Source organism: Centropristis striata, chromosome 5 (genome assembly GCF_030273125.1).
Source record: "Centropristis striata isolate RG_2023a ecotype Rhode Island chromosome 5, C.striata_1.0, whole genome shotgun sequence".
Classification (NCBI taxonomy): Eukaryota; Metazoa; Chordata; class Actinopteri; order Perciformes; family Serranidae; genus Centropristis; species Centropristis striata.
The window spans coordinates 13,082,733-13,094,989 of NC_081521.1; the positions used below are offsets into that span (position 1 = coordinate 13,082,733).

Genomic DNA, 12,257 nt, shown 5'->3' on the forward strand with positions numbered 1-12,257 from the left:
TTTTTTTTCAGAAACATTTTCCTCTTTTTATTCCAAGAAAAAAAGGTCTTTTCATCCCAAACGATAAAATAAAATAAAACAAACTTATATTATTAATAATAACAACAATAATCAATCATTAAGAGGATAAGTATGACAATTCTCAAAATTTTTTTTATCTCTCCTTTTTTTATTTGTCGCTTTTTCTCTATGATGATATTGGTCGTGGTCGATTAAACATGCAGCTAAATAAGTCCGATGATGATGATGATGATGGCGGTGATGATAGAGGTGAGGAAGAGGAGGAGGAGGAGGAGGAAGACGATGAGGAGAAAAAGAGAGGAGGTGAGGTCAGCGGTGCAACTGCAGGTTTTATTTCCCAGACGATGCTGGAAGGTAAACGTTAGCCGTGTTAGAGAGCTGGAGACCTGCGGGAGCGAGCGGTAAATACAGGGTAAGACTTGAGGTGGCGCTCTCTCGCTCGCTGACGTAGCTTCTACACTTCTGATTAGCATTCCTCACTGAAACCAATGGCCCTGATAGCCGCAGAGCTAACAACCTGCTACAAACCAAATATTAAAAGTCAAACTGGTGATGAATTTCAAATTAAATATTAAATCACAACTGATCCCAAATCAGCGTTAAGACTGAGCTCCATCTGATGGGGGGGAAGGGGAGTGAGGGGGGGGTAATGGCGATCACTATTGGCTGGAAGGAGCAAAGGATTATGGGAGAAAGGAGACAGAGAGGAGGAGGAAGACGAGAGATGAACCGATGAGTTGAAACATCTGCAGAAAAAAACGAGTGTGCATTTCTTTGTTTAATTTTTTTCCCTGGTCGATGATCTCCTTCTGTGGTCAGAGGTGAGGGAGGGGGGGGGGGGGGGGGGGGGGGGTCAGGAGGAGGGGAGGTCAAAGGTCATCGTTTTGTGTGTGTGTGTGTGTGTGTGTGTTGTTGTTGGTGTTGTGTGTGGGCCGGCTATCAGCTGCTGTCAGGTGACGGCTCTCGCTCTCGGTGCATGGTGCTGCCGCTCTGGTGTTTCATGCTGTCCAGGTACTCCTGCTGAGAAACGGCGAGCACCGACGCCAGAATCTCATCATCCTCCCAGTCTGTCAGACCTGTCACACACACACACACACACACACACACACACACACGATCAGTTACTGCAGTAAAGGTGCTAACAACACACTGAGAATGCCTCAATACAAGTAAAAGTCCTCCATTCAAAATGTCACTTAAAAAAAAAATCACTAAAATACAACAATTTATCAAAGCTGGCTGTCCTGAAATGAACCACAGATAAAAGAGTAATAAAGTAATGATGCAGGCAGAAACACTAAAACTGTCCTGTGCTTCGATGTAGTCAAATACTTTCTGTACTTTGATAAAAAAAATACTTCATAGTTCACTGACAGTGCTGAAAAGATCTGATAAAAGATAGAAAAACACTGAAACTGTGACAGTAGCTTCTCCTCAGATAACCGCACACGCACACGCACACACACACACACACACACACACACACACACATTGCAGCTTCCTGTTGCGTTCTAATTGTAAACAACAGAAAGTGACTAACAGCTTTGAGTAGAAGTACCAGCAGTACTGCAGTAACTGTAGTAGTAAACATGTCAGTCGTAACAGAAACAGTACCCATGGCTGCAGTATTTCTATTACTAGAGATTATTAGTCGCAGTACTAATATCAACCCTCTGAACCCCAGTAAGATGTTTCAGGGTGTTTTTAAAGCTATTTTTACATATGAAATATATATATAGAAAAAGTCCTGCAGCTCTACAGTATCACCAAGTGGGAAAAACTCAAAAATATCTTTTGTGCAGATTAACATAAATCAAATAATTACACAAATCATAAAAAAGTAGAACTTCTCTTATATATATATATTAAATTATCATAAATGGAAAAAAGTATTGTGAATGTAGGAGGAAAAAAAGTTTGCTCGACATATTCTACATATTGAACTGATTCCATGTTTCCAGCCTCTCCTGTCCTCTCCTCTATGCTCTGTGTAAACAGCCTCTCCTGTCCTCTCCTCTCTGCTCTGTGTAAACAGCCTCTCCTGTCCTCTCCTCTCTGTGTAAACAAATTCTCAGTGAATATTTGTCAAGTGACCGTTGGTCTCAGCAGAATCAATCATGTCTTCACAGTGTCTCTGAGGAGCAGAATTTAATGATTTTAACAGGATCTGGTTTGTGAAAACGCTTTATTTTTGGACGTCTTTTGAATCATAAAGCAATTTGATAGAAATATCACAACTTTAAGCTTAATTTTTGTTGCTTTTTCTAACGTAAACTTTTCATAATCTATGACAAACAGATAGAGATAAATGGTGGATTTTTAGCAATTGATTTCTTAAAGAAAACATTACAAACAGTAGAAATGAGAGTCTGCAGTAAGCAGTACTAAACACTCACAGTCTCAGCTAGTATCTGTTGGAAACAGTATCTTACCAAACGCTGTAGGGGACATCTCCTGCATGATGGCTCTGTACTCCAGGTGATGACGACTCTGATTACTGGGACCTACACACACACACACACACACACACACACACACACACACACACACACACACACACACACACACACACACACACACACACACACACACACACACACACACACACACACACACACACACACACACACACACACACACACACACACACACACAGGTTATTAAACACACACACCTGTCAAGTATATCATGAGTTCCATCATAGCTCACTGTCCTCTCTGATTTGTTCCACATGCAACAATGCTGTCAGGGTTCTTCAGAGGTCAGAGTGTTTGTATTGTTAATCTGTGTGTGTGTGTGTGTGTGTGTGTGTGTGTGTGTGCGTGCGTGCGTGCGTGTCACCTGGCGCGCAGGGGGAGGGAGGTTTGCTCAGGATGAGGGCGGCCCCAGCGGGAGAGGGGGGCTTGTTGTTGGTCGGTGGGGCAGTCTGCAGCTCTGGGTGGGAGTGGGAGTGGGAGGGGTCCGAGTCCCGTTGCCGCGGCGACCGGGCGCTCCAATCGTCGAGTCCGCTGGAGGCTGCTGCTGTCGCCGAGCTGCAGGTGGCACTTGCTTTACGGGGCTGAGAAAAAAAAAAGTTTATTGATTTTTATTATTGATTCATGTCATGTTTTTTTTCCCTTTTTTTAACCTTTTAAAATGATTCATCACAATAAAACACCAGCAGCAACAACACAGCTGGAACTTCTGTCCTGTTTATAATATCAATTCAATAGTTCAAACAGCTTTTGATTGCAGGTCCTTAAACTTCTAAAAATCCAACTCGTATCATTTTCCAGATCAAGTTGAGCTTCCAGGTGAAACCAGTCATGTGACCCTCTGACCCCTCTCTGGCCCTGCGTACCTGTCTGGCCTGTTTCTCCTGGTCCTGGAGCCACTGCAGATAGGACTCTCGGGCCACCTGCTCCTCGATGGCCTCGTTGGTTGCCTCCCAGTCCGTCGCTCTCTTCTTGTCCTCCAACATCTGCTGCTCGATCCACGACTCCTCCGACGTCTTGATAGCCGACTTCATCAATGACTGCTCTGCGTACTGGGGAGGGGTGCCAATACATGTCTGTTAATGCACACAGCAGCACACAATGTATCAAACACACACATACACACTTTTCCTGGAGTTTCATATCACAGTTTATAGTCTGACACTGTGTCTGACACCCCTCCCCTCATGTCTTTTTCTATGATTTCTTTGCAGATTTTCAGACCACGTTTTTTGAAGTTTCCCCTCCGTTTTCCTTGACCTACTTCTATTTAGCAGATATTATGAAACTACACTTCCCATAATGCTTTGTGCACCGATAAAAGTATGCAAAATGAAGTGTTTACCTGTTAATGTACAGACAACTATCCCTGGATTAATGTGATACTGAAGAAAACTTAAAAATGTGAAGATTCTCAGTGAGGTTCTGCAGTGAGACTGAAACTCAGTTGCTTTGTGCAGATTTTTTGTTCTTTGTGGTAAATGTGTGTGGTTCTGCAGGTACCCCGGGTTTGAAGGCGGGCAGTCCCAGTCCGACTCCGATCGTAGCCTTGTTGGGGTTCACCACAGAGTTGTAGTGGATGTTGCGGTGGTAGCTCACTCTGATTGGCTCGTCGTTGTTCTGGTGGATGCCATGGAACGTGTTGATTGGCTCTGTGGCGGAAGTGGAAGGGAGGGGTCAGGTTAGTGCGATGTGATTGGCTCACAGATCTGCAGCTTCTCATTGGCTGGACGGACTCACCTGTGCTGTACTGGTACACTTCCACTGGTCTGTTGTACATCTCGGCCATTGCCTGCATCTCGATGTGGTTGCCGTGGCAGTTGTTTTTCCTCTTCCTGTTGATGTATGTGGTGAAGTCCTCCGTCACGTAGTTGGAGAAATAATCGGCGTTCTTCATCTGGAAGGAAAAAAACATTTTTTTACTGACATGGAGAGGAGGAGCGGACGTGTAAATATAAACTATATATGAACTACAAAATAAACTCACCAAGTAGTCCATACAGTGTTTCCTCACCACCTCATGCATGTCCTGATCCCCGTACACCTGGTCAGCTGAAACACACACACACACACACACACACAGTGCAGGTTAGAAGACAGGAAGACACTTTAAAAAGTGTGACTGGCTTGAATTAGTATGAATGTCAGTGAAAAGTTGACTAATACCAACAATGAATATGAACAAGGAATATTTTGTATAGGGAACATTTAAAGGTTGAATTGATTTACGAGCTGAAATAACGAATGAATAATTAATGAATGAAAAACTGTCAAGAGTTCAATTCCTGTCACGTTCACCATTCATTTCAATAGAGATAAAATTCAGAAAATTTGGAATATTTCTGAAATTATTAAAGATAGAAATGAAAAATATCCATGTGCACTTGTCCTAATGGAGCATGGATATTCATGTTACTACAATGAAAAAATGTGGAAAGATAAATATTAAATATTCTAATGAATCATGAATAGTTTTGGTTTCCAATGATTATGAAAACAAGATAATTTAGACAAATAACTTTAAGCCTCACACACACACCTTCATACCAGACGTCCTGTTTTGTGTTTTTAAAGTAAAAAAAAAATCAACTTTCTAAAAAGGGTTTGTTTTAAAAGTAATTTTAAAGAAATTCACGATGCTTCCAAAGTCAATGAGTAGTTATGTTAAAAAATTGTGATAAATATTGACCAAAATAATAATGATTCAGATTGAACTCTGTTAATCCTTTCTGTCTGCTGCAGCAGCAACGATTGATTATTAACAACTGATTAAACGCTTGGGCCGCTGTTTTTCAAAGTGGCGAACGCGGAAACTCTGATATGTTTTTTAATATCTGTCTTTTATAACAACACACTGAATGTAATGAATAAATAGGTAAACATGTTTACTGTTAATATTACTGTTGAATATCAAGGCAATACTGACAAGGGATGTTTATAACAGAAGAAAGACTGATAGTCAATTATTTAAAAAAAAAAGGTAAAAAGCTGTATGTTTGATTTTTTTCCATCATTAATGTACATGTAATTTAAATAAAAATTGCAACAGGGGGTCCCAGCCAGAGGCTAATGCTATATGGGGGTCTGTGACTGGAATTTGTTTTCGTCTTTGCCAGACAGAGAATGAAATTTTTTTGTGTCACACAGAAACCTTAAACAAGACATGATGACAGAAACTAATAGCTGTTACAGGCTTTCTGACTCTGAAGCAGCAGTTTAAACACACACACACACACACACACTGCAGAAGAGAAAGACTTTAAACAGCCCCTTTATCTTTTTACTGAACTCTCTCAACTCTAAGTGACACACAGTCATGCACAAAAACACACACACCTACACAGCGGTATGCAAATTAGCATCGCATTTTGGTTTGATTTCCAGTCAGTCACATGGTCCACCACCAAGGCGATTCTCAGAACCTCCCCGACAACTTCCTTTTTCTCATCAGCAGGCTGTGTGTGTGTGTGTGTGTGTGTGCGCGCGCGTTAAGTCGGTTAGTTATGAAGGTTTCGAAGCTGCTCACACACACACTCATAACAAAACTAACACAGTTGGTATTGCAGCAGCAGGCGGCTCCTTACACACATAGGGAATCTCCCAACACATTCAGAGAGTGAGTGTGTGTGTGTGTGTGGTCATGTAACAGACAGTGTGTTAACAAGAACTGACTCATTTAGATTCTGCTTCTTATCAAATTATTTAAGGAAGAAAGAAATATCAAACAGCAGCATTTCCTTATCTACAGCCAGTGTGTGTTAGCTACATATTTATCCTTTAGGGGCGGGGCCACTCATCGATTAATTGCGACTCGTAGATACGTCGATTCACGTAACGTACTTCGATGCATCGCAACAAAGTAAGAGGAAGTCGAGAGAAGGTTAGAAGGCCAAAAAAAACCCTTAGCAATGAGCATCAAAAGACGGAGTATTTTGTGCAAAGATAGATTAACCGATGAATAAAAATATAATCGTTAGGTGCAGCCCTAATATCCTTATCCACAGCCAGTGTGTGTAAGCTACATATATATCCTTATCCACAGCCAGCGGTTATGATAAATGTTGTAATTTTGGTGATTTAAAAAAAAAAGACAACATGCCTGATTTCTGTAAACTAAAATGACTGTTTCTGTCAAAGGAGTCTGGTAGCTTTGAAGAGAGTGAAATGTGCTGCTGTGGACGCAGATAAACGGATGAACAATATAATTCAGATGAAATGTTTCTGGTAGGTGAGTTTCATTTCTCACCTGAAGAAAACACACCGACACTATCTGGAAAAAGAAAAAACACTCAGAGGGAAACTCCCTACAAAGTCTCTGTGTGTGTGTGTGTGTGTGTGTGAGTCATCGAGGAAATCCCACACACACACGTTGTATTTCCACTGATACACTGAGGAGAGGAGAGGAGAGGAGAGGAGAGGAGAGGAGAGAGGCTACAAGGAAAGGAGGCAAGGAGTGCTGGGTATTGTCTGACTAAGAAAGGTTGCCGAAAAAGGCTAACAGGCCTGATTTAAGCTTCACATAAAAATGGGAATATACATATCAGGGATGTAACGATACACTCAACTCATCACGATACGATACGATTTCCCATTTTCTCACATTACTTTTTTTTTTAACAGAATGAGCTTTCAGACAAATTATGACTTTTTTGATCAATTTTGAATTATGATTATTTATCAGACAAAAAACACAACATTTCTGAGGTAGGGCAGGCAACACACAAACTATGCAAAGAATGCATATCTAAAAAAAAAAATATATATATATATATATATATAACGCGTAATTAACATGCGCATGTTCTATGAATATGACCCTCGGCTCGATCTTTAACCTAATAGATTTATATAAAAATCAATCTATATCAGAAAATTTAATTTTAAATAGATTTTTTCATCCCAGCCCTAGGGACAAGGAGAGGAGACAAGAGACAAGGAGAGGAGACAATGAGACAAGGAGAGGAGACAAGGGGAGTAGAATCTCCAGTAAATGTTTGTTGGTTGCTGACAACACTGATAGACTTCTGCAGAATTAAACCACACACACACACACACACAAAAATATATGTCAGAATGTATGAATCTTTATCAGAAAATTTAATTTACAATCGATTTTTTCATCCCAGCCCTAGGGACAAGGAGAGGAGGCAAGCAGAGGAGACAAGGAGATGAGACAAGGAGGGGAGACAAGGAGGGGAGACAAAGAGAGGAGACAAGGAGAGGAGAAAAGGAGTAGAATCTCCAGTAAATGTTTGTTGGTTGTTGAGAAACACTGATAGACTTCTGCAGAATTAAACCACACACATACACACACAGAGGAAACCACAGCGAGCGCTCTGATTGGTCAGCCTGGACACTATTCTAAGAAAAGGTGGCGGGGCATGCAGAGAAATGAGTCCATCCTGCTGATGTTGATAAAGGTTTTATCAGAAGCTCACAGCCTCTGACATCACCCTGACCACCAGCTGAGGCCTGCAGCCTGCAAAGCATTATGGGAGCTGTGGTTCAACAGAAACATAAAGCGGTTTGTCATCCTTAAGGGGAGACAGGAGGCGGACAGTAGATGTCACATAGACGTACCGTAAATCATCTTAAAGCTGAGAACCTGAAGGTTAATTTTAGATGAAACTCAGCATGATGTTGTGGGAATGATGAGTGATGGAGTTCAGTTTGTGTTTTAGCCACATCCAGAAAATAGAACACGTTCCTTTAAAATTAACACTCATACGTGCATTCAGGCCTTTTTGCTCAAAAAGGTTTTTTGGTCCAATATTTCAATGATGTGTAGGGTTTAATTACAATAAAAAAAAAACTAAAGTCATCAACAGAGCACAATTAACCTCCTAAAAAATGTTACCATGCCATGTTGGTATTATTTTTTTCAGCACATCCTCGCCTATATATGCTGATAATTATTTTTCACTTTGACTTACTGGATTAATATTTTGCACACAAAAACCTACCCATAAAATCAGATTTTGAAAATTATTTTATTTTTACTTTCAGAAGACTCAATGAAGAATTTAAAATGTTGGTAAAAAATATGTATAACATATATATATATTTATACTAAATATATATGCTACTATCATCTGGTTTTACTTGGCCTATCATCATCATCATCATCATCAAAAAAAGGCATTGTAAAGGAGTTGTAAGCCAATACTTTAGAGGGAAGCTGATGGCAGGCTCCACACTGCTACGTTTTTTTTGTTGTGAAATCCTGACCTTAACCCAAACGCAGCACACAGAAGCTGTGTTTTTAGAGGTTTTTAGAGGTTAACATGAACCTGTTTTCACAGGTCAGTGGGACAGTTCATATGAAATCCAAAAACCTGTTTTTACAGGTCAGGTTGTCATGACATCGTCTCTTTATGTACAGGTGCTTTTAGCGTGAAATTTATTCTGTGAGAGTGTAATCAGACATAAATTAGTTGTGTGTGTGTGTGTGTGTGTGTGTGTGTGTGTGTGTGTGCGTGTTTCAGTGCGGTGGCTGGGCGGGGTCAGGTTGCCTCATTGGACCTGACAAGAAGTGAGTTTCCTGCTAAACAGGAAGATGAACTTCTGCAAAAAGAGGAAATGTGAGGTCCCCAAACCAAACGGGAAGATTAACAGTGCAAACGCCTATTACTTATTAGGGATGTAACAAAGCACTCAACTCACAATTAAATGAAATATCTTCAAACTAAGGCTTGCATGTGTCCCTAGTTATTTACATGTTTTTGTTTCCAGGAAGATCAATATAGTTAAATTCTGAGGTATGAAGCTGAGATCTCTGCACACTCACAATGTCCCCTGTTGGCCTTCTAACAGATAGCTAACATTAGCTTGCTAACATATAGCTAACATTTAACTAACATTAGCTTGCTAACATATAACTAACATTAGCTTGCTAACATATATCTAACATTTAACTAACATTAGTTTGCTAACATATAACTAACACTAGCTTGCTAACTTATAGCTAACATTAGCTTGCTAACATATAGCTAACATTAGCTTGCTAACATATAACTAACATTAGCTTGCTAACATATAGCTAACATTAGCTTGGTAACGTTGGCTAATATCCACTTTTGTCATCAAAAATTCATGTACCATTAATTCTTTTTTTTTTGCCGTGTGGCATATACTGACCACAATTCATTTCCCAAAAGCAGTTTGAATCTACACAAAGGAAAGGATACACTGAGGTACTTTTTTTAGATATTATTTTGTAATTATACCCACTTATTTATTTGGAATTGACCAAATCATTTAGTTTGTGTTCTGTTAAACTTAGTTTTAGATTTAAGATATTATTTTATTCATTTTGATTTATAACAAAGATTTCACACACACACACACAATTATATATTAATCAAATTATGTATTATTAAAGGACTGTGACAGGGTTCAAAACAGCCTGGTACAGACGTTCTTTGTTTTAACCTGTGACAGAAGTATCAAAGTATTGATCTCTGATCACTGGTCTTATCAACTCACTGAAGTTCATTTATCTTTAAAATGTCAAACTGACAGAACTTCAAACAGATAAAGTGAGTTTAAAATCTGTGTGCCGGCAGGTTTTCTCTTTGTTATCAGAGAGGAGACACTTTCAATGTTTGTTTTCAATCTGACTAACTTCAGATAAAAAACTGTGTCTGTGACTTCAGTCCAGTCAGACCCAATCCTCCTGAACGGAAAGTCAAACTTCAGCCCAGATCTGACCGTCTAACACACACACACACACGGGAGGTTCCTCTTTACACACACTGTCTGGACTCAAACACTCTACACGTCTCAGAAGTTACAGTTAAGCAGGCCAGAGGTCGCATCTTCACGTGCACTCAGACACTCTGAACCGGGTTTAGTCTGTTTCAATTGCGGTTAAATCCTTGTAACGTTTGTTTGCCCGCTTGTAATTGGTCTAATTGTACTCTGTTGTGGACCAAAACAACCGGTCTGAGACCACTTGCCGAGGAAACAATGCACTGTGAATGTAATCCTACCGAATTACAGAAAATGAACCGAAACGCAGCAGATTGTTGGCTACCTGCCTGGTAATTTTGTGAGATGTGCAGAGAGCAACAGATGCAACATGACTGTGAGAGGACTGACTTGGACTTCTGCTGACGCCTGATGTTTGCTTAACATCTGGGCCGTCTTTAGTGGGAGCACCAGAGCAGGATTATGGCCAGTAGAATCACTCAGGCACTCAGGGTGCGTTCAGCTCCATGTTGCTCTGTTTCCTTACATTTTCTACCACCAACCACCAATGTCTGTATCTTCATACACGCTCCTCCACAAATCTTTTTTTAAATTTTTTTTTTAATTTGGCCCGCTAACATTTATGCACTGTGAAAGCAAGTACAAAACGAACGAAAAGCATCAATTTCAGTCAGATTTTCTGATCTTTTCGCATGCACACAAACACATCGTCGTCTGGTGCTGACGTAGTCATAACAACTTGACATGCTTGACATGCTTGCTCTTAACTGCACCAGCAGTTCTGATGAGTTAATTGTCAATATGGATGAGCAGGAGGAGAAAGAGATCGAGACCGGAGCGGCAGGGGACAAAGTAAAGGAGAGACAATGGAGACGAATGTTTGTACAAATATTCGCAAAATCACAACATGTTTGGTGTGTATAGGGCTGGACGATATGGACCAAAAGTCATATCCCGATATATTTAGGCTGAAAATCGATATACGGTATATATCCCAATTTTTTAATCACAAAGGGAGAACAAATTCAAGCAAATCAAAGCCAAATAAATACTGTATAACAACAGGAAGCTCCATAAAGTGCAATTTAAATAAAAGAAAGAATAAGGAACATTACAAAAGAACTAAATATGGCAAACCCTAGTAAGGGCAGCATTTATACATAGAGAAAGACTTTTTTTAACTATATTGATATATAGAAATATTGATATATGAAATTTTCTGATATAGATTGATTTTTATATATATCTATATATATATATATATATATATATATATATATATTTTTAGATATGCAATCTTTGCATAGTTGTGTGTTGCCTGCCCTACCTCAGAAATGTTGTGTTTTTGTCTGATAAATAATCATAATTCTAAATTAATCAGAAAAGTCATAATTTGTCTGAAAGCTCATTCTGTTAAAAAATCGTTACATCCCTGATATTGTCTAATTCCATATCACATTTAAAAATATATATCGATCTTTCACATCGATATATCGCCCATCCTTATGTGTGTATATATTTTACACAACACTTTCGCATCTGAAACACCTTTTGTGTTGTTTTTTCCTGCATTTCTCTCGGTGTGAAAAGGCTTTTAAAGGCTGTGTGTGTTATAAACACGTGTGTGTTATTACAAGCAACCACAGACACTTTCAGCTGAAAGTCACCAGTTAACACAGTCTTCACTCTCACATATTTGGGTGGATTTATACCTGCTGGGTATGAGGGGAACATGAATGATGAAACACTTTTCATCACAATCCTTCCCATAATAGTTGTCTGAAGAAAGATGAGGACAGAGACGCTGCAAGCATGAGGCTGGAGACCATTAACTGCTGTTCAGTGAGTCAGTCCTGACTTTTAACTTCTCCAAACAGTCTTTTTTCCATTCAAAACCAACAGGAAATGGCTCCCACGCTGTTTTTAAAATATCTCCTGTCAGCTGACCTGTCAATCATCAGGGTCATCTGATTGTATGACAGGTCAGTAATTGATCATATGAGTGACAAAACAGCTGTGTGACTGCCAAGTCATGACTCCAACACACTGACA

General features: G+C 39.7%; 1 protein-coding gene across 3 annotated transcripts in view; it reads right to left on the reverse strand.

Moving 5' to 3' along the window:
- The window catches only part of otud5a (OTU deubiquitinase 5a), a 30,164-nt gene continuing 17,907 nt past the window's right edge, over positions 1-12,257 (reverse strand). For 2 of the 3 annotated variants that reach the window (XM_059332266.1, XM_059332265.1), the window contains exons 3-9: positions 4,483-4,547; positions 4,236-4,392; positions 3,999-4,147; positions 3,362-3,571; positions 2,863-3,079; positions 2,454-2,525; positions 1-1,097 (exon numbers count right to left, since the gene is read on the reverse strand). In XM_059332266.1, the coding sequence (XP_059188249.1) occupies positions 961-1,097; positions 2,454-2,525; positions 2,863-3,079; positions 3,362-3,571; positions 3,999-4,147; positions 4,236-4,392; positions 4,483-4,547 (1,007 nt within the window). In that variant the 3' untranslated portion in view covers positions 1-960. The remainder of the gene's footprint in view (positions 1,098-2,453; positions 2,526-2,862; positions 3,080-3,361; positions 3,572-3,998; positions 4,148-4,235; positions 4,393-4,482; positions 4,548-12,257) is intronic. The other variant, XM_059332267.1, reaches the window with a different exon arrangement.